General features: G+C 54.9%; 8 protein-coding genes across 8 annotated transcripts; 6 read left to right on the top strand and 2 right to left on the bottom strand.

Moving 5' to 3' along the window:
- Positions 1 to 1,959: 1,959 nt before the first annotated feature.
- HMPREF1541_03183 (uncharacterized protein) lies at positions 1,960 to 3,624 on the top strand (the record flags this gene model as incomplete). Its single annotated transcript, XM_008717535.1, has 2 exons — positions 1,960 to 2,267; positions 2,325 to 3,624. The coding sequence occupies 2 exons, from the start codon at positions 1,960 to 1,962 to the stop codon at positions 3,622 to 3,624; spliced, it is 1,608 nt and encodes a 535-aa protein (XP_008715757.1).
- An 829-nt stretch (positions 3,625 to 4,453) lies between these two features.
- On the top strand, positions 4,454 to 5,663 carry HMPREF1541_03182 (uncharacterized protein; the record flags this gene model as incomplete). The annotated part of the gene is made up of 2 exons (XM_008717534.1): positions 4,454 to 4,580; positions 4,621 to 5,663. 2 exons carry the CDS (start codon positions 4,454 to 4,456, stop codon positions 5,661 to 5,663), a joined length of 1,170 nt encoding a protein of 389 aa, XP_008715756.1.
- Positions 5,664 to 5,964: 301 nt separating this feature from the next.
- Positions 5,965 to 8,217, top strand: HMPREF1541_03181 (uncharacterized protein; the record flags this gene model as incomplete). The annotated part of the gene is made up of 1 exon (XM_008717533.1): positions 5,965 to 8,217. One exon carries the CDS (start codon positions 5,965 to 5,967, stop codon positions 8,215 to 8,217), a length of 2,253 nt encoding a protein of 750 aa, XP_008715755.1.
- A 540-nt stretch (positions 8,218 to 8,757) lies between these two features.
- On the top strand, positions 8,758 to 10,539 carry HMPREF1541_03180 (uncharacterized protein; the record flags this gene model as incomplete). The annotated part of the gene is made up of 1 exon (XM_008717532.1): positions 8,758 to 10,539. The coding sequence occupies one exon, from the start codon at positions 8,758 to 8,760 to the stop codon at positions 10,537 to 10,539; it is 1,782 nt and encodes a 593-aa protein (XP_008715754.1).
- An 833-nt stretch (positions 10,540 to 11,372) lies between these two features.
- HMPREF1541_03179 (uncharacterized protein) lies at positions 11,373 to 12,798 on the top strand (the record flags this gene model as incomplete). The annotated part of the gene is made up of 2 exons (XM_008717531.1): positions 11,373 to 11,671; positions 11,739 to 12,798. The coding sequence occupies 2 exons, from the start codon at positions 11,373 to 11,375 to the stop codon at positions 12,796 to 12,798; spliced, it is 1,359 nt and encodes a 452-aa protein (XP_008715753.1).
- A 1,382-nt stretch (positions 12,799 to 14,180) lies between these two features.
- HMPREF1541_03178 (uncharacterized protein) lies at positions 14,181 to 15,034 on the bottom strand (the record flags this gene model as incomplete). The annotated part of the gene is made up of 2 exons (XM_008717530.1): positions 14,181 to 14,805; positions 14,904 to 15,034. The coding sequence occupies 2 exons, from the start codon at positions 15,032 to 15,034 to the stop codon at positions 14,181 to 14,183; spliced, it is 756 nt and encodes a 251-aa protein (XP_008715752.1).
- Positions 15,035 to 17,073: 2,039 nt separating this feature from the next.
- On the top strand, positions 17,074 to 18,156 carry HMPREF1541_03177 (uncharacterized protein; the record flags this gene model as incomplete). Its single annotated transcript, XM_008717529.1, has 1 exon — positions 17,074 to 18,156. One exon carries the CDS (start codon positions 17,074 to 17,076, stop codon positions 18,154 to 18,156), a length of 1,083 nt encoding a protein of 360 aa, XP_008715751.1.
- Positions 18,157 to 18,398: 242 nt separating this feature from the next.
- Positions 18,399 to 19,830, bottom strand: HMPREF1541_03176 (uncharacterized protein; the record flags this gene model as incomplete). Its single annotated transcript, XM_008717528.1, has 4 exons — positions 18,399 to 18,683; positions 18,737 to 19,419; positions 19,480 to 19,624; positions 19,681 to 19,830. 4 exons carry the CDS (start codon positions 19,828 to 19,830, stop codon positions 18,399 to 18,401), a joined length of 1,263 nt encoding a protein of 420 aa, XP_008715750.1.
- Between the last annotated feature and the right edge of the window lie 76 nt (positions 19,831 to 19,906).

Raw genomic sequence — 19,906 nt, 5'->3', positions numbered from 1 at the left:
TGCGAAAGGCGCGAAAGCCTTCGGGAATCGCAGACAGCAGGAAGTACTGGAAGCTGGTGGCTCACACCGCATCCGCATCAGTAGGTAAGCGGAACCAACTTTCTTCAAGACCGACACGCAACAGTGTCCTTATGCGACAATGGCAAAGCAAGCAGATTCGGCGGGTATACGGGGGCGCGACACGCGTGCCTGCCCTGTATGTCCTAAGTTCAGCCTCTGTTCACTTATCAGTCTTGTCTCTTTCACCGTCCACCTGGCCACCACTTCTGTTTGATCTCTGACTCCATCCTCCTTGCAACCTTACCCCCCCCCCTTTGAAGCCTTCAGTCGTCCTTCACTCCGATAGTCACTGCCCCTCCTCGCCTCACAATGGCTTCGGCATCGGCTGCATGGACTGCAGCGAAAGTGACCTTCGACACCCTACCGGACGACTGCTGCCTCGAAGTCATCCCAGCCATGTCAACAAGCTCGATCGAAACCGGTATGATAGGTCGACACCCAGACTGGCTTGACCGGTGTGTATTCGGTGCGAGGCAAATGATTGTAGGACGCGGTTCTGTCTTCTGAGCTGAAGCGCAAACGATTGTGTCGAGAATACATTGTGTGACGATATGAGCTTGGTCACAGCAAGTGTAGCACAAATATGATGGTAGCGAGCATACCACGTGTCCCGTGTCTCATATCATATTATGTGTCACCACGGCGATGCCGATGATGGCTCAGGGAATGGACCTATTGCAATCACAATGTGACGCAAGACCAACGACATAACTAGTTATCGTAGACCACGTACATCTGGCGAGCAACGTGCCTCTCATGTGACCAACAACAGCGCCCAGAGAAACTGATATCGAACAGTCTCCTCACCCGCATCCGAATGCGCTTCGTTCAGGCTGTGCTCGCACGGTGCACGCCATCGAACCGAATGCTCGGCCGCGCCAAGGAAATTTGCCTGATTCCTCACCGGCTGAGTGGGTCCCACATTTCAGGCAAACCCTTGAGTTGGTGGAGCCAGCCACTCTACTGTGTAAGCAACGCGCTCTTCTCCCCCTCGTTCCGGGCGATGGATGTTGATTAGCCGCCGGTGGCAGAGCTGCGCATGAGTGAAGCTCCCAATGGCTTCACACATCAGCAAGTCCTACCGTATTGCGTGCTTCGTGCCCAAGCAGATGGGCGCGTCTCTATGCTCAGCACCTTCCTGGTGGAGGGAGGGACTGCCTGGACGTCATAGCAGCGGCAGCGTGGCCCGTGGCTCGCAACGGTTCTGTGCCCGCCGCGCTGATCCGTCGCAAGGGCAGGTTGGGTCTATTCTCTCGGTAGAGGAAGGCACATTCGCAACATCACGGATTCAGGCGGCTTACCTTGCTGCTCACGAGCCTCCAGGTCGCATCAGGCCTGAATTTGAGCATTCAGGAACCTGAATCATACCACACAACACCGAGTAGCAGCAGCCTGCGACCCTTGGTAATCTTGCTGCACCCCTGTTCCGCGAATCTTTCTGTTGAGGCGCGCATTTCTGCCATCATCACTCAACTCGACCCTTAATAGCCACCGCTAGATCTCGACCGTTCACGCGCACGCCGTCAAAGCAACACAACGATAACGATGCGCCAATAATTACCTCCTCGATACGACACTGGCGATGGTGCAATCCCAGGCCCTTGAGTACTCATCGCCTCCTATCCGGCTCAAAGCGGGCCCATCCGAGCGCCAAGGCCGAAATTTTTACCATATGGTTTCCTATGTCGCCATCGCCGACCACTCGTCAACCAGGCTGCGTGGAGCCCACACGCGAAGCAACTCAAGGGCGGCCGAAAAGCTGGTTCACACTCGCGATGTAGTTGTCATATGGCGTTTTTGCCTGTGGCCGGTCCCGCCTTGCTGATCGTATATAGATCGATCTTGGAGAAGGTAACCTGAGTTTGCTGAGAAGGTAGCAGCAGCACAATAGCATTGAGCATGTCGGAGTTGGAGTCTCGCAGCTCGGCTGAGCACAAACAGCATACTAGCAGCCATGCTTTTGGAACGCATGGCGCGAGGCGCGATTCGGTCATCATCGATGAGGCGGGCGACGTCTATGAGACGAGCGAGGAGCGCAAGACCATCGGCCTCACCTCTGCGGTCTTCCTGATCCTGAACAGAATGATCGGGACGGGTATTTTCGCCACCCCATCCGCGATCTTCGCGCTGTCGGGGTCGGTTGGCCTGTCGCTCTTCATGTGGGTGGCTGGTACGATCATTGCTGCCGCTGGATTGCTGGTGTATATGTGAGTTCCCTCCTCCCAGAAAGAGCCTGCTGAGCAACGTGTGCTGACCATAGCCAGGGAGTTTGGCACCGGCATCCCACGAAATGGAGGCGAGAAGAATTACCTCGAGTTCGTGTACAAGCGGCCCCGTTTCCTGGCCACCGGTTTCTATACTGGATACGTCATTCTTCTTGGATGGGCCGGTAGCAACTCCGTTGTCTTTGGCGAATACATCCTCCATGCTGCCCAAGTCGAAGTCACGCGCTGGAACCAACGCGGTGTAGGCATTGCTTGCATCACCGCAGCCTTCCTCATCCATGGTCTGGCTCTGAAATGGGGTCTTCGCCTGCAGAATCTGCTCGGCTTCGTCAAGTTGGCGATTCTGCTGATCATCATCATCGGCGGTTTCGTCGCTCTGGGTGGCCATGTCAAGAGCGATCCGAAGCCCGACAACTTCACGAATGCGTTTTCTGGTACCACTGGCTCCGCGTATGGTGTGGTGACCGCGCTGTATAACGTCATCTGGAGTTATATCGGCTACTCCAACGCCAACTATGCGCTCTCCGAAACCAAGAATCCGGTTCGAACACTCAAGGTCGCGGCGCCGCTGGCGCTGGCGCTTGTCGCGGTCTTGTACCTGCTTGCAAACGTCGCTTATTTCAGTGCTGTACCACGCGAGGAGATCCTGTCATCCGGACGCATTCTAGCGGCGTCCTTCTTCCGGAACGTCATGGGTGAGTCGGCCGAACGTGCCCTAAGTGTCTTCGTGGCATTGTCAGCCTTCGGCAACGTTCTCAGCGTGATCTTCTCGCAAGGTCGCCTTGTCCAGGAGCTGGGACGTGAAGGTATTCTGCCGTTTTCTAGATTCTGGGCCAGCAACAAACCATTTGGCGCGCCTCTCGCTGGTCTATTTGAGCACTGGCTCGTCAGCATGATCATCATGCTTGCACCACCACCGGGCGATGCGTACAACTTCATTCTCAACGTCATCAGCTACCCTCTGAGTGTCGTCAATGCCTTTGTGGCAGCGGGTCTCATTTGGCTGTACTTCCACCGTGAGCAGTATGGCTGGAATCCACCGTTCAGGGCCTCGCTCCCAGTAGCGATTTTCTTTCTGCTGAGCAACATCTACCTTATCATTGCTCCGTTCATCCCTCCTTCCGACGGCAACTCGGTGTACAACGACCTGCCGTACTACCTGCACTGCTTGGTTGGAATCGGCATCCTTGCAGCGGGTGGCGTATATTGGATTGTGTGGGCCGTAATACTGCCACGGATTGGGAAATATAAGCTGGAGAGACAGGTCGTGACAAGCTCGGATGGATGGACGAGGAATGTCTTTGTGCATGTGCCTCGAGAGGCCCTCGACAAGTATTAGAGCATATAGGCCAGTGGCAACATTTGCCGATTGCTTGAGCGACCGCTTTACGTCCCAAGTCGTGACCAAACGTTGAAGATCCGTCCCACCTCGTCTGTCTTCGTCGTGTTGTAGTCAGCCATTGCCTTCATCAGATAGTATCTGACTAATTTCATGCGGGTGGTTATGGCTATCTGGTTCAGTGGCGGCGTTCGAAGTTGAGGCGAATCGAGCGATAGCCTTCGCCTGTACCGTTGATGGTGATTGTGGTTGACGGCGCCGTCCACCTATCAGTGCTGCGGACGAACATGAGTCCAGCCGTATAGAATGCACATCGACCGTCCGCTAGCTTTGTCGTTGGGTGTGATACTCGGCTCGTTTTGTGTGGGTCTTGCAGCCATGGTCACCGTCCTTGAAGTAGACGAGACACCGCTCAGAATGAGGAGGAGAGTTGGAACTTCAAAACGCGGGGCTCGGCACGGCTTAGTCTAGGCCGGCGAAGACCTGAACTGAAGCTTAGATGTACTTATCGGGGCCGCATCTTTGAACCCTGCTTCGTTAGGACGAAGTGCCTCTTCCGACAGCTGATGTCGCTTGTCGGTGTCGCGGTTAGCTGCAAGCAGACTTGCAGGGACGATGAGCACTCTATGTAGTCGTAGACTTTCGGAAGTCGTTCAGCAATAGGAAGTCAGATCCGGATCTCTCTGTCTGGCGCCTTCCCCGCTCGGAAGTCGTTGCGGAGTCAGTCCAGTCCTCGGTCAAGATATGCTGCATCGAACGCTGGGGTCGGTCTTGTGGCATTGCGCATCGGTCTGTGTGTGCAGTCAGTCAGCGAGAACATAATTTCACCATGAGCGTTGACATCAGACCATTCAAGATCGATGTTCCTCTCGAGGAGGTCGAGCGCATGAAGCGCAAACTTCGGGATACTAGGTTACCAAAGAATCCGATCGTTCCAGAGGCGGGTGAAGATTATGGTAGGCAAGGCCCCGCCTGCTTTAACCTGGACTAACCAAGCAGGCCCGTCAATGGATTGGACACATCGTCTGTATAACAAGTACCTTGATTTCGACTGGCCGGCCGCTCAGGATCATCTCAATCGGCACAATCATTACATTGCGAGCATTCCAGACGAGAACACCAGTGTCGACATTCATTTCACGCATACTCCCTCACCAAGTCCCGACGGCATCCCTCTGATACTCATCCATGGCTGGCCTGGTTCGTTTGCTGAGTTCGATCGTGTCGTCGACTGCTTCGCCAATCCTCCTAGCTCCGACATGCCCTCCTTCCATGTCGTAGTTCCCAATATACCAGGTTTTATGTGGTCATCGCCGCCGCACAGAAAGGGATGGACACTTCAAGACACTGCGCGCCTCTACCACAAGCTGATGTTGTCGCTTGGCTACAGTGCGTATGTAGCTCAAGCAGGTGATTGGGGAATGTTCATTGCACGCGAATTGGGTGCGAAGTACCCTGCATGCGAAGCAGTGCACCTCAACTTTTGCCCAACGCCGTTACCTGAAGACCTCAAGGACTCAGATCTGACCGAGCGAGAGAAAATGGTGAACGACCGGTGTGATGACTGGCTCGACGATCATCTGGGCTATGCTGTCTGTATGCGGTCACGGCCGCACACCGTTGGTGTGGGCTTCATCGACCATCCTGTCGGCATCATGATGTGGGTAGGTGAGAAGTTCAACGAGCTTGCCAATCCTGACAATCAGGATGAGAAGTGGGAGCAGATAATATTGACACAGGTCTGTCTGTACCACTTCAGCGGATGTATGATGACTGCTATGCTCCCGTATTATGAGAACGTGAAGCACGCCGGGTTCGGGGAGTTTGTGCTCAAGGAGGAGAACCGCATCAAGTGCCCCATGGGCTACACGAGTTTTAAATATGACTCAAGACCGGGTACCAAGAGAGGCGTGGAGAGGAGCGGGAATCTCGTCTTCTACAATGAGTCTGACCATGGTGGACACTTCGCCGCGCTGGAGTGCCCGGACGTACTGCTGGCAGATTGTCGAAAATTTTTTGATGAACATTTCACAAGGTAACATGTGGGCAAATAGCAAACAGGAGGATGTCAGCTGGGCTGTGGTTGTCACTTAGTTCGAGGTTCAAGACAGTGACTGATATAGTTGGACTTTTGTTTCGAGATTCGTTTGCATTACATTTCGCACCGCTGAAAGCTGCAATTGCCTTTTAGAACAGGCGATTAGCCGCTTTAGTCGAGAAGCGACTCTCTGTGCCGAAATTTTGCCGCTACGGAGTAAACAAAGGCATCCTCCTCCATCCTCCCAATGCGCTAGATCCTCTGTGCAAGTAGCTTGCGCGTCGCACGCGACATCAGCGACGATGAGCTCCCCTCCAGGATCCACAGCGAAGCGACAGCGACTGTCCTCGATGAGAACGTCGCTATCGAATCGTACTCCTCTCCGAACATCGCAATCGAGTCTGCCTGTTCCATCGCAGCCTCCCAATGTGAGCAGAATCGCCGCATCGCAACCTTCATACGACTTTATCGGTGGCGAGCCTGAGAATGCACACCCAGCGAAACGAACAATGCTTAGGAAGCCATCGTTCAGCAAACTCGACCATGGTACCGACGAGAACTTGCGCGCGAAGGTGAACTCACTTGATTATGAGCTCAAGAACCTGCAGCAAGAGCGTAATATGGTCGCGCTGCAGCATGATAAGGAGATGCGCGATCTACAGGCCAAAGCTGACACCGACTTCAAGAAATACCAGGCTTCCGAAAGCGCTGCCCAAAAAGCGACGCAGCGCTATGAGAGTCTACAAAAAGAGATGCGTGATCTGCAGGACCAGAGCATCAACGAAAAAGCAGCCCTCGAACGCCGGTTACGAGACCTTCAAGATCAGAGCGCATCCTCGAAAGAAGATGCAGAGGATGCGCAGGCACGACTGTCAGACTCAGAAAGACACTACAAGCATCAGCTGAACGATGTGGAAGCCAAACGTGTTGCTCTGCAGGAAACAGTTGACAAATTACGACAAGATCTGGAACAGCAACTCAAGGAATGGGACAGTGCTCAGAGCCGGTTACTTCAACGAGATGCAGATGTCGAATCCCTCGAAGCACAGGTCCTGGAGCTCAAAACACATGCGGGCGACAGCGACGCGCTCAGTGTCCTACAAACCCAACTGACAGAACAAGTCGCGCATATCCGGAATCTGGAGACTGCGAACCGCGAACAGACTGCGGAGTTACGCAAGCTACGAGACGCTCATCGAAGCGTACAGGTTGTGGAAGAGCAGAAACGTGGACTGGAAACCGAGCTGCAGGTCTTGAAAGATGTGGAGCGACAACTCGGTGAGGCGCAGATACAGAAAGAGATACTCCTGGACGAAAAGCGCCAGTGGACAAGTCTGCTAGAGCGCGATGGACAAGAGCCAGAATTCGCTTCCCCTGAAGCTGTCGTCAAAGCACTTGTCGAAGCCCGCATCGAGGCCGAGTCTTTAGCCGGACGCATTGGCGGCATCGAGGCCGAAAGCTCCGAAAAGGACGAGATGCTCAAATCACTCGATGCAGAGCGAAAGTCGCTACAAGAAGAGCTGGACAAGGCAAAAGCCACAGTCGCTTCAGCACCCGAGACCAATGACAACAAAGCGTACAAGCGACTCGAGCGACAGAAAAACTTGGCGGTCAAGGAGACTGAATATCTCCGAGCGCAACTAAGCTCTTTTGACAGCGAAGAGACGATGGAGAATCCTAGTTTTGACACGCAACGGGCTGAGCAGATCAAGCAGCTGAAGGCGTTGGTTGACCAGTACAAGACCGAGGTGGCTTCTATACATGCCGAGCTATCGAGCTTAGAGTCGGCAGCTGCAGCCACTAGCGAGCCTCATGGCACCAAGAGGCGAGCCGAATCACAGGAGCCCGATGCAGACAACTCGGCTCAGCTTGGACCACTTCTTCGGAAGAACAAGAATTTGCAAATGGCACTACAGAAGACGGCGCAACAGTCGAAGATGCTGGCCACGGAGTTGCAGGCGGCTAAAACCCAACTCAAGTCGCTGAGGGAGAGCGCCAAAACTCGAGTATTGGAGCTCCGCGACAATCCAACAGCGAATGCGGAAGCGATCAAGATGGCCACCCTCCGGACCCTGAAAGAGGAGAATCGCGATCTATTGGGTCAACTACGTGGCGAGAATCTACAGGGTGTCAAGGTCGTGCCTGTTAGTACACTGGACGCGTTGAAACTCGAGCTCCAGGATATGGAGACGGTCGTGGCGGACAAGGAGAAGCGAATGCGGCGGCAAAGGGAGATCTGGACGGATAAAGCAGCCGAGTTTCGCGATGTGGTTGCTTCGGTGCTGGGGTGGAAGATCACCTTCATGCCAAACGGGAAAGCAAAAGTGTCGAGCATGTTCTACGGCAGGGGCGGCGAGGCAGAAGATGACGAGGACGAGCATTATATCATCTTTGACGGTGAAAATGGGACCATGAAGATCAGCGGTGGTGCGGATGGGGATTTTGCGAGGGAGATCAAAGAGCAGATCGACTTCTGGGTCAAGGAGAAGAAGGAGATCCCGGGCTTCCTCGCGGCTCTGACCATCCAGTTCCACGATGAGTACCGCAGTAGATGATAAAGACAGCCGAGTAGCCCGGCTCGCTTAATGATGAGATGAGCTCGCCATCGTTCCCGGTGTAGCAGCTGTTACCGAGGCCCATCTGATTATGGCATGGTAGGGCTCTGGAGAGACCCCGAGTTAGCGCCAGTATCGGGGACCAGATCCCTTAGTAACTTGTTCCTTGACGCACTTTGAGCTCTCTGAGGGGCGCCCAGCCCTCCATTTCACCCATGGTGCAGTGGCCCGGTACGCCGCCGCGGATGCGGCTACTGGGTGCTGCTCGGTAAGAGGTTTAATCCGCTCGTATCGAGCCACCGGCTGTCTCTTTCTTCCTGTCATCACGCATGCCCAGCACATCTTATATTGATACAACGGCCAACCCCACCGCTCTGCAGTCTGGCCCAATGATGACATGTACCACCAGTTGTTGTTACACGAATCATCCGTGGCCCGCACGAGTATGAGATTCCATCGACCATCGACCAAAACAGTAAACGCTTCATGCATCCTCTAGTCTTCACCAGCAATCATGAAATTGCCCTTTAATACGACACCATGTCCAAGTCCAACAAGTCTTTTCTGTTCGTCAACAAGGACGCTGCGTCCCTTTCGCTGACCCGCAGCTCCGAGAGAGAACAATCCTCCATCAACAGCCACGTTCAGCGGGGTCGTCGTCATAAGCGTCAACCTCATGCTTCCGCTCGTAGGAAAGAATCCTCGAAGGAGGCCTCACCTCCATCCCTCAAGGAAGCAGAGAGCAGTGGTTCGGGTGCTTCTCCCTCGGCGTCCTCAAGCTCCTCTGGCTCTTTGACAGTGCGGACTTCATCCGGGTTCCATGATTTTCTTATTCCCTCCGATGGCGAGCATGTCTTGGTCGACACTGACCAGCAATCCAAACAGCCGTACAATGACAATCATTTACGTACTGCTCAGCAAACATCAGACGATCTCGTCAGCATTGCAAGCCCCACCTCCGAAGCTGACCCACGTGGGCACCACATAGCACATGGTCTTCCCACTCCGAACGGATCCCCTACCGGCATCATGCAATTCTCCAGTAACCCTATCGATCCGTTTCAGCGGTCATCGATTCCCCTGGACAACAAGAGCCACTCTCTTATTCAGTATTACAAGGAGGTATATCATCCTGCAGTTTGGCATGTGGAAACAAAGGCATCTCCTCAAGGCGGCTATGCATTCCAAACCTCAGCTGCCGACGTGATTCGGAGTGCCTTGACCAGCGACGTCGACATGTATGCACTGTTGGCGTGCATGGCATCTCGGCAGCAGTATGTTGATCGCAGAGAGGGATATTCGACAGACGAATATCTTGGCAAAGCTCTCGCCGCTACCCGCCGCTTCATCATGCAGCGGGCAGAACAGGGTCCCAAATCTCATGAAGAAATACTGATGGTCATCTTCCATCTGTACGCCGCTGAAGGGTATAGAAATAATACCGCCGCAGCCAAGATACATATGAGAGGTGCCAAGACCATTGTTGCTGCAATCGGTGGTCTCAGCAAGCTACAAGACCCTCAGATGCGTGAGCTGCTCATCATTGGAGACGGTCTTCTCTCGGCCATGACTCTGCAGCCGTGTGAGTTGCCTTGCGAGTTTGATCCCGGCTCATATTCCGATGCCACTCCGGACGAGCTACGCATCGATGCCCCATACGAGCCTGGCAACCTCTGCCCTGCTTTGAGATTAGAGCCGCGCCACCAAATCATCCCTCCACCTATTCAGGCTCTCATCGACGAGGTGGCGGAGCTCAATTGGGTGCTCATACATGCCAAGGAGGCGTCACCGGACGCCAGCACCCATGCTATGCGCTGGATCCAAATGCGCAGTATGGCAATTCGACATCGATTGCTATTGTTTGAGGTCCAGGACCCCCGCCTTGATGCATTCCGGGCCGTATTAGTGCTTTGGATTGTCACTACGACCACTCTATTGGGACTCAAGCGGCTAGCACTAGTGATCGCGCCCCAGATACGGAGAAAATTGAAGGCGGTTACAGAGCAGGGCCTCGAATTCAATCATACCGATATCAAAGCCTGGATGCTCTCGCTGGGTGCGATGAGTGCCGTGCCCGAGAGTGAAGATGCTAGGTGGTTCATCAGGAAGTTGGCCGACCTGCTAGTATCCAGCGGGGCTGTCTTCCAGGCGCAAACGGCCACGGATGAGGATAAAGTTCTGAACGAGCTGCGGGGGCTTCAGGAAAAGTTCTTCTACCATGATGCTGTGCATTCCCCGTATCTAGCGACATTAGCTAAGAAAGTGGTGGCAGAGGCTAGCAGGCGTCAGCAATGGCAGAATGCAAGAATTTTACCGCGCTGAGATATACATCAATCGCGTTCAGGGAGTACAGTACTATGCTGAGGAACCTCGGCGAACTTAGGTTGAACGGATCGGAATCGACATCAGCGGAAATCGAGATTGGCTTGCTTTAGAGCACGAATTGATCTCACTCGTCAATTCTGGCCTCCAACAACATCAACATGTGCAACACAGAGCGACCGAAGACTCATCAGCAGCAGGATTTAGGCAGACTTTTCGCTGATACTGGCGGTCTGGGTCAGACGAGATCTCGACGTGGCTGCTTTGAAGTCAGTGCGGTTACTCACACCGGAATTGATCTATAGATCCGCCCCTCAAATGTTGTCAATGGGATGGCAACTTAACGAGACACCACCCTCTGGCCAGAGTCTACTACCACGCTACGTGAACAGAACCGGTCAGCTTAAAGAGCTGTGATTCATGTCACATGTGCCGAAGCCTACCCTCAGGGATGCTGTATCAAGGGTCTGACGAACAGCAACCGTTGGCACCGAATTTTGCTTCAGTTGATATTTTGATCAACGTTGTCGTCCACAATACCGAGTGTGCAGTGAATGCGAACAAAGCGGCCGCGCCATGTCTGAAATTCCCGACAAAGGGACACGGGCCCAGCACACGGGCCTCTGAAGCAGTATGGTTACCATTGTCAAATTCCGGTCTGATTGTCCTCAACTCGAGTCTTCAGGTAAGACAGCATCGCAGCTTCCCGTGGCCAACGGTTCCTTCCTGTGAGACAGAGGGCACAGTGATTTGAGTTGGACTGTCCGCGCCTTCACTTGCAAGGCTACGCCACTCTTGCTCCTCACACCTTGCGCCTCGCTCCAGATTTGAACATGCCTTTTGCCAAGTTCAAGAAGCGATCCGGGCATAGCAACGCTTTTGATGCAGATGCAGAGATGGATAGACAACCATCGACAGTCAACATTGACAATCCCACCACGCCACTTGTCCAGACCTCTCCCCAGGACGAACAAATTGTGACGATGCCGGAGAAACCAAGCCTACAGCAACGATGGACTCGCCTCTGGCGGCATCGTATCGATCTCTACCATCCTGAGCCAAGGAAGAAAGTGACCTACCGCCTCGTTGTCTTCGTGCCGCTTTTGAGTTTGACCGGATTCATGCTGTATATGTAAGTACCATCCTCTCGATCTCCCTCACATGTGTACCCCGTTTTCGCTATACTTACTTCGTGTTAGACTCTACCTCGCAGCAATAGCCTCTATCCTGCGGTCCTTGCAGCCCCCTACCCCACAGAACGGCTTGCAAATGATCATCGATGCGTGGCGTGGAGCCGAATCGGCGGACGCTAGGTTGCTAGACATCGATTCGTACACCTTTTCATCCTCTGTGACTCCCAAACCATGTCACAGCCACAATGACTATATGCATCGCGTGCCACTGTTTGAGGCTCTGGCTGCGGGTTGCGTGAGCGTTGAGGCCGATATTTACCTGCCTTTGGACAACGCGAGCAAGAACACAAGCGAGCTGCTGGTAAGCCACAAGCGCAGCGCCTTGTCATCACTCCGCACACTACGAAGTCTGTATACCGAACCGCTGTTGACGGTTCTGAAGGCGATGAACCCGTCTGTTGCAAACGACACCGACCTGAACGGGCCTTTCCTGTCCGATTCCTCGACTTACCTGACTCTCCTGTTGGACTTCAAGGAATTGTCGCCCGACGCATTGGCTCAATCTCTTGCTCTACTGCAGTCTCATCTCACGCCCTTGCGCAATGCCGGCTTCCTTACTACCTACAACAACGTCACCATAAGCATCGACCAGCGACCACTGACAATTGTTGCTTCCGGCGCTCTTCCTTTGGACATGATCATGGACCCGACGCTCAACCCACATGACGATGTCTTCCTCGACGCCCCACTTAACGATCTCTTCCCCAATGGCCGAGATACAGACTCACCCTACAACATCTCCAACAGCGCGATGGCGTCGGCTTCATTGTCGACTGCGATTGGCAATCCTGGGGTTCTGTCAGGAGCTTTCAGTGAGAGCCAGAAGAACAAGATGGGTGAACAAGTCGCGCAAGCCGCCCAGTTGGGCTTGAAGTCACGCTACTGGGGAACGCCAGCGTGGCCGGCAGGCAGCATGGGATATGTGTGGCGCGAGTTGCTGCAACGCGGTATCAGCGTGCTGAATGTCGATGAGCTGGGTTTGTTTGCCCGGTGGAGGTGGGACGAAGGAAAGTTGTCCAAGTGGTGCTGGCTTCTAGGGAGTGTTGTGGGCGGAGTGTGTCGATAATCCAGCGAACTCCAAAGCTGAGAGTCAGGGAACATCTCCCCATCACGAGCTCCGGCGGTCACGAACAAGGGGAGAATTCCGCAAACAAGCTTTTCATCGACCTTTTTCTCGCGACATTGGCATGCTCGCGTGGCTCCGGTGTTATGGTTAAGGTTGACATTGACATGGAGGACCCGCATACCGAATTCCCAGACGAAGTTTGAAGCGGGAGGCAGGGGGGTTCCAGCGCGTTCCAGACGCGCGGCAGAAGGGAGGCGTCGGTATGTTATGCTAGCGCGACAGCAGATGGTTTTGCGTTTGTTGACGACTGCACTCGAAGCCAGCCAGGAGAAGAGAAGGCCGCACGCGAATTTGGGTGATGAGATTTATCGCAGGTGCAGTCAGCAAGGGCGCAACGCAAATAGGGCAAACGTCTCGGCATCCGGCGATGGTTGCCGGCGATGGTTGCCGAGGGTTGCCTCGTTGGCCCCCTGGAGACTTGCCTGAGTCGTCCGTGCTTGTAGAGAAATCATGAGTTTGGTTGAGGGAAGGCGGATTTTCTTGTGTGCTTTGACATGGGTCGGTGAAAGAGGGCGGCCAGCGGCGACTGAAGTCGGACTGGAGGAGACGATGCCTGTGTATAACATATCGCACCAGAATTGATTTGAGATCTTACGTCCCCTTCTGCTGCTTTCTGTCTCCTCTTGATTTGGCTTCTTCTATTGCATGCTTATCAACCGTCTCAATCAGCCCACACACGAGAGCCAGAAGGCATCGCAACACTACACTGCAGGCAGGCCCGTCGAGCAGGCTATGTAGAGTACTCCCGTAGATGTCGAAGCACGCATCAACGACACACTGTGTACAGTGCGCCTGCCACGCCGACCTCACCAGCTGGGTGAGAGAGAGAAAGCAAAGCAAAAAGCAAAGGCCAATAAAAAGCACGAAGATCATTTTTCAAGTATATTTTTTCATGTTCTTTCGTATATATCCTGGGTCAGCAACTTGCACAGCATCCATTGCACGATCAATGAAAGCTGGCAACCAGTAGGTATGTACTCATGACGCTGACAAAGTCCACAAATTGGGTGAGGCTAGCATCAGCAACGGGAGAGCCCTGACGCGAGGTGTGGGATCCTGTGATCTTGTCATGGAAACTCCTTTGCCCCGAAACCTCACTTCTCGAGGCCGTTACTCTATGCGCACCCCACCATTCTGCTCCTGACACCTTTTCCTAAATGAGTCCATCCAAAAGAGTACCAACGCCGTCCAGCTGGGATTGCTTGAAGGTGAAATGGCGTCAAGCGAAGCAACAGCAAAACTTGGCCCGGTCACCTGGACCCACCACCCGAAGAGAATCTATCGCACAACAAGCCTTCTCACCGTCCCATCGCATGGATCTTCTATTGCAGCGACGTCTTCAACGCGCCACTGCCGCCGTTGAGGCCGTTGCAACCACCGCTAGCGCCACCGGTGGACGGGTCGAAGCCAGATCCGCCACCGTTGCCGGAGTGGCAGTTGAAGAGTTCGTAGCCGAACCAGCAGCTCGAGGCGTTGGCGTCGCTGCACTTGAAGACGCATGTATCCATGTCGGTGGTGCAAGAGGGGCCGACGGTGCTGATGCCGCGGCCGTTCATGTTGACTTCGCGGCTCACATCATAGGTGCTGTAGATACCGGCGAAGGTGTACTCCAACCAGGTGTTGAAGATTTGGCCGTTGACCATCTTGGTGTCAGGGTAGACGCCACTGCAGCCGCCGGATGCGCCCTCAGCGTATGACACAGTCACAGACTCGCCTGCGGCCAGCGGGTGCGATATCAGTGGCTGCACGGCGTTGACCCAGGAGCCAGCGGGGCCCCAGCAGAAGAGGACGAGGTCTTCGCCCGAGTCATTGGTGAATTCGTTGGTGTAGGGGCCTTCGCTGCCGAGCCACGCGTTGGAGGTCGGGGCCTGGCTGTTGATGCCGAGTTTGGCGCCCAGGCCGGCGATGAAACCGCTGGCATCGGAGAGGATGTCACGCTTGCCGAGGCTAAGAGTTGTTAGTTTACTGTTAGGACGGCGAGGAGAGGATGCGAGCGCATCGCTGCGGATTGCGCGCAGGCATGCTCAGAAGTTAGGGGCACGTACTGCTCATCAGCCTTGATCTCGGCGTGGCGCAACGCGTGGTTGTGAACCTTGCCGCGGACGTGGCCGTGGGAAATGGCTCCAGCAGCGGCCTGGCTGGCAGCAGCCAGGACAATGGCAGATGTGTACTTCATGATTGCTGTATATCGCTCGTGAGGCGGTTAAGGATTGTAGTTGTCTGACACGCGCAGCGCGAGAGTCGAGAGAAAGGAATGTGGGAGTGTAAAGAGTGGACGTGAGCGATACGAGGAAACAAAGAACAAGAGAACGGACGCAAATTCACGAGGTGTGATTGCCGGGGCTTTGTACGTGCGATAAGACAGGAAAAGGAAGGAAAAGGATGAGCTCTTCGCTGGCCTGGGTGTGGGAGAGATTCGGCCAAAGCAAAGGCAAGGCGCCGGGGGGGCCACCCGCCACCCACTGTAAAATTGGCGGGTTCCAGATGGCATGGTTTGGGGCATGTCGACGTGGCTTGCAGTAGTCATGAATTCTTGAGCGGCGGTTGGTGTTCGGTCTGAGCTTGGGTGGGACCGGGAACGCCAGGGCGCTGGATGGGTAACCGGACAATTAACCACCAAATCCGCTGAAACGAGCTAGAGCGTGCCAATCTCAGGGGCAGCCCAATGAAATGGCGGCGCTCAGTCGCGTACCTGACATTAGCAGCAAGGTTAATCGCATCGCTGGGTCGGTGGGCAGCCTCGTTGTGGTTTGGCACAGGTGATCATCCGCTGGAACATTAATCTGACTGTCGCCGGTATGGTTTGATCGAACGGCCATCAGTGCGCGGCCTTTCTCAGGCCAGTGTAGCGACTAGACGCCAGCGAAACAAGGGCGGCGCTTGAGTGAGGGCAGTCCAGTCCGGGATGCGGCCTCGGGATTTTCGTGGCAACAGGGCGCAGGGGTGGACGAACACGGGACACAGCCAAACCACACAACGGGAAGAATTGATAAACCCACCTGATGCCGTGCAAAATTCTTCCCTGTACTGGAGTATGGTGTTCTTGATTCTGTCGACAACACTTGGCCACGTGAGTAAACGTCAGCATGGTAGATGCAGACCCGGTGCGCCGGAAACCTCGACTGTCTGCCGAAAGCTTTTTGTCTGCAGGTGGTGTAGGCGTGGACCAATGGCGGCTGAGGTCCAAGAAGACCTCGGAGCGCGCCTTCGACAGAAGTTTCTGTTTGGGCCGAAACAACGTGGACGAGGTGCCATAACTCGACGACGGGGTGATCATCCGGTAGGTTCGAGTTGCCTTGCTGCAGTGTTCGTGGCCCATGTGGGTGTCGCGCAAAGACTTGGGTCGCATCTGCAGGTCCCGGTGTTTGCTTCATGATGCTGAGAAATACACTCCTGAACACGACGAGAATTTCTCATCCTGGCATGAACTTCGGTCGATGTCGACTTGATGGTGCATGCATCGAGGAAATGATGCTAGGGATGAAGGCAAGCAAGGGTGACCAAGACCCGTGGTGTTTGCCACGGCAGTCGCGATTGCACCCCCGCCTGGTCTCGCACTGCATCCTCGGCACTCTTCACTTCCCGCGGCAGCCAGAGGAAGAAGAGAAAAGCTCGAGCAGCGTACAGGAAAATACGTAGTATATGTTGTATAGCTGCAGATCCATTCGTGCCACGGTTGAATTGTCAATAATGCTCGCTAACCGGCCATGAAACACTTGGCACAATCTCTCATTGTCGCTCAAGGAGGAGATCCCTATCTGCAAGCACCCACCGCTCCAATCAGCGATGGCGGTGACTGATCTCTCAATCTCGCCCCAGGCAATCAGTAGGTCTTGGCCGCCTTCTTCTGCGCATCTTGCACATCTCAGGCTAGACATTTACAAGACATTCGAGCAATGTGGAATATTCATGAATGTGGTGGACTCCGAAGTCGCCACGGATAAGGGATTTGGTTTGCAGTACGGGCCGAAGAATGATTGCGCAACTCCAACATGCACGGCGCCGGTGTCAAGATGATGACACCCAACATCGTAGACAGTACAGGTAAGAAGGTGCAAGTATCGTGGGAGCATTGCCGGTGGTGGCCGTACCTGCAGGTACCTGCAGCAGTGTCCGATCTCGCAGCGGTACCCCGCTTCTCAAGAGTGACTTGCACACAACAGAATCCACGGATTCCACCACGGTTGTACAGCCCTCAAGATATACATAACAAATATGTCCAAACCCATCTCTCTCGCCATCATCGGCGCCACCGGCGGCGTCGGCAGTGCCTTCATCTCCGCCCTCCCCTCCATACGCCTTCCGCCCTCCACCGCTGCCCCTCAATTAATCTTCCTCTCCCGCTCCAACCAACAGCTGTACGACTCCTCCTACGCCGCTGTCTCGCCCTCATCCCTCGCCTCTTCAGATGCCAAGCTTCTCTCTCTCCCAGATATTGCCTCATACCTCGCCTCCGCCCCCTCCAAAGTCGTCCTCATCGACAACACCTCCTCACAAGATGTCGCCGAAGCCTACCCATTGTTCCTGTCCGAAGGCGTGAGTGTTATCACTCCAAACAAGAAAGCCTTTTCAGGATCGCTACGGTTGTGGGACGACATCTTCGCCGCCACTTCGCGCAATGCCCTGGTATACCATGAATCCTCCGTTGGCGCGGGTCTGCCAATTATCTCGACGCTCAACGACCTGCTGAAGACAGGCGATCAAGTCACCCGTATCGAAGGAGTCTTTTCAGGGACCATGTCGTTCTTGTTCAACACATTTGCACCGGCAGCTGGCGGCAGTGGTGGCAAATGGTCCGAGATCGTGGCGCAGGCCAAGGCCGCAGGCTACACCGAGCCCGACCCGCGAGACGATCTCAATGGCATGGATGTGGCCCGGAAGTGCGTCATCCTTGCGCGTGTCGCCGGCTTGAAGGTCGCCGGCACCGATGCATTCCCTATCCAGAGCCTGATCCCTAAAGCTCTCGAATCGGCGGCGTCGGCGGACGAATTCATGCAGAAGCTACCCAACCACGACGATGAGATGGAGGGCTACAAAACCGAGGCAGAGAAGCAGGGCAAGGTAGTGCGCTTCGTCGGCAAGGTCGATGTGGAGAAGGGTCAAGTCAAGGTCGGGCTGGAGATGGTTGAACAGGGATCGCCGATCGCCAGCTTGAAGGGTAGTGACAACCTCATCTGCTTCTACACCAAGCGGTACGGTGCCAATCCGTTGGTGGTACAGGGCGCTGGCGCCGGAAATGACGTGACCGCTATGGGCGTCTTGGGCGATTTGCTCAAGTGCGTCGAGAGGTTGGGCTGAAGAGCGAACAAAGCTAGCCGGCGCAGGACAGCGATATGAAGTGTCGCAGGAGGTAAAGGCTTCACGACTGCAAAGTGCCGCTTGGGCTGGTAGAGACCGAGCACCAGATGTAGGTCTAAAAAGTAATGATATGGTCTCCAAAACTTGAGCTTTTCTTCTCTGCAAAATGGCCTGGTTCCCAAACCCTACTCTCAATCTTGATCTATTCTTAACCCGTTCCCTCCACCATCTCTCACCCAGCCCTAAGCCTTCCGCCTCCTCACCTCGCCATCTCCCGCCTTCGTCTCCTCCACCCCACCCGCACGCAGATACCGCTTGACCGCCTCGCCCCACACGGCGCCTCGCTTGTAAAAGTGCATCTGCGGCACGTTTCCCCCTTGGAGGCCGTCGATCGCCTCCGCCAGCTGCGGACCTAAACCTTCGTCCCGGATCTGCGCGATCGGGTACAGGTACGTCTTGAAGGCGAAGACCAGGGCGTTGGATTTCGGGAGGCGGTGCAGGGTTTGGCGCTCGCAGCGGAGGAAGGTCTGGAGGGGGAGAGGTGTTAGTGAGGTGTATGGACAACGAATGGGGAACGGACCTTGTTTACGTCGATATCGGTGAGCTGTTCAATCTCGTCGCCTTCATGGGCGTGATTCGTGCCGTCGCCCGCAGCCCAGAGCTCCGTGCCGGTCGTGATGCTCCAGTTGGTCCGCTTGACGTACTTGCCCACCTCCAACTTGGCGAAGTATCGGTCCATGCTGCCCTCCAACTTGGACGCGTAGCCAGGCACGGGCTCGTGGATGTCGGCGAGCCGCTTGCCAATCTTGTGCGCGGGGTTGAAGCCCGAGGGGCAGCAGGCCACGTAGGCGTGCAGGACGTACTTGGGTTCCTCGCCCTCTGGCGTGTCTTCTTCTGGGAGGAGGAAGAGGATGTCTTCGTCGAGGGTTTTGCCGAGGGTGGTTAGAAGAGAGGCGGGGGCGGTGACGCGTGGATCTAAGGGGAAGGACGGCCACATTTCTCCCGTGATTTGGTTTTGCAGGAGGAAGTGCTCGCCGACTTCGTAGGTGGTCTTGTGCAGCTTGAACATCTTCGGGTAGCGGAGGGGCAGGTAGGTGCCGGTCAAGAACGTATAGTACTCACGGACCGCGGCGCTGATACGTGGGTCCTCGGTCACGGAGAGACTGTCCTTGTGTTCCTTCAAGATCCGGCGGCGATATGCAATGCGGTCTCTGTAGTTGTTGTCCATGAGGATGAGATCCGATGGATCGAGGTTTTCGAGCGCTGTGGCGTCAGCTTGGAAATTGTCAGTGCCAGTAGGGAGGGGGCAGTGAGGAGGCTTACCCATGGTCAGGTGGTATTTGGGCTTGAAGGTCCGGAGCTGGAGAGGCTCGGTCTTTGCATAGTCGAAATTTGGCTGTTCGGTGATGGTGGGGAAGTCGGGCGCGGGAAGGAAGCGGGCATCGTGCCCTGCTTTTCTGGCCGTTCTCTTGAGGCAGTGAGTAGTGTGTACTAGGCTGACCTTTGCTGCTCGTAAAGACTTACCGTGTTCGATATATATCTGGATCCTGCCACCACGAGGAAGAATAGCATCATTCCGATATTGATCCAGTTGTCGGTTATGCCCTTTCCCCATGAGGTCTTTCGCAGCTCCTCCCAGTGAAGCAAGTCTTTCATCGCCTGTGGAGGCTCCATTGCTGAAGACATGCTGCCTTGCCTGACAACGTGATGAGTAGCAGCAAATGACTTGGTCAGCTGGTGTCAAGGCGTG

The sequence above is a fragment of the Cyphellophora europaea genome (genome assembly GCF_000365145.1).
Source record: "Cyphellophora europaea CBS 101466 unplaced genomic scaffold supercont1.3, whole genome shotgun sequence".
Classification (NCBI taxonomy): Eukaryota; Fungi; Ascomycota; class Eurotiomycetes; order Chaetothyriales; family Cyphellophoraceae; genus Cyphellophora; species Cyphellophora europaea.
The sequence above is the reverse complement of the archived record's forward strand: the minus strand, read 5'-3'. Positions and strand labels throughout refer to the sequence as shown.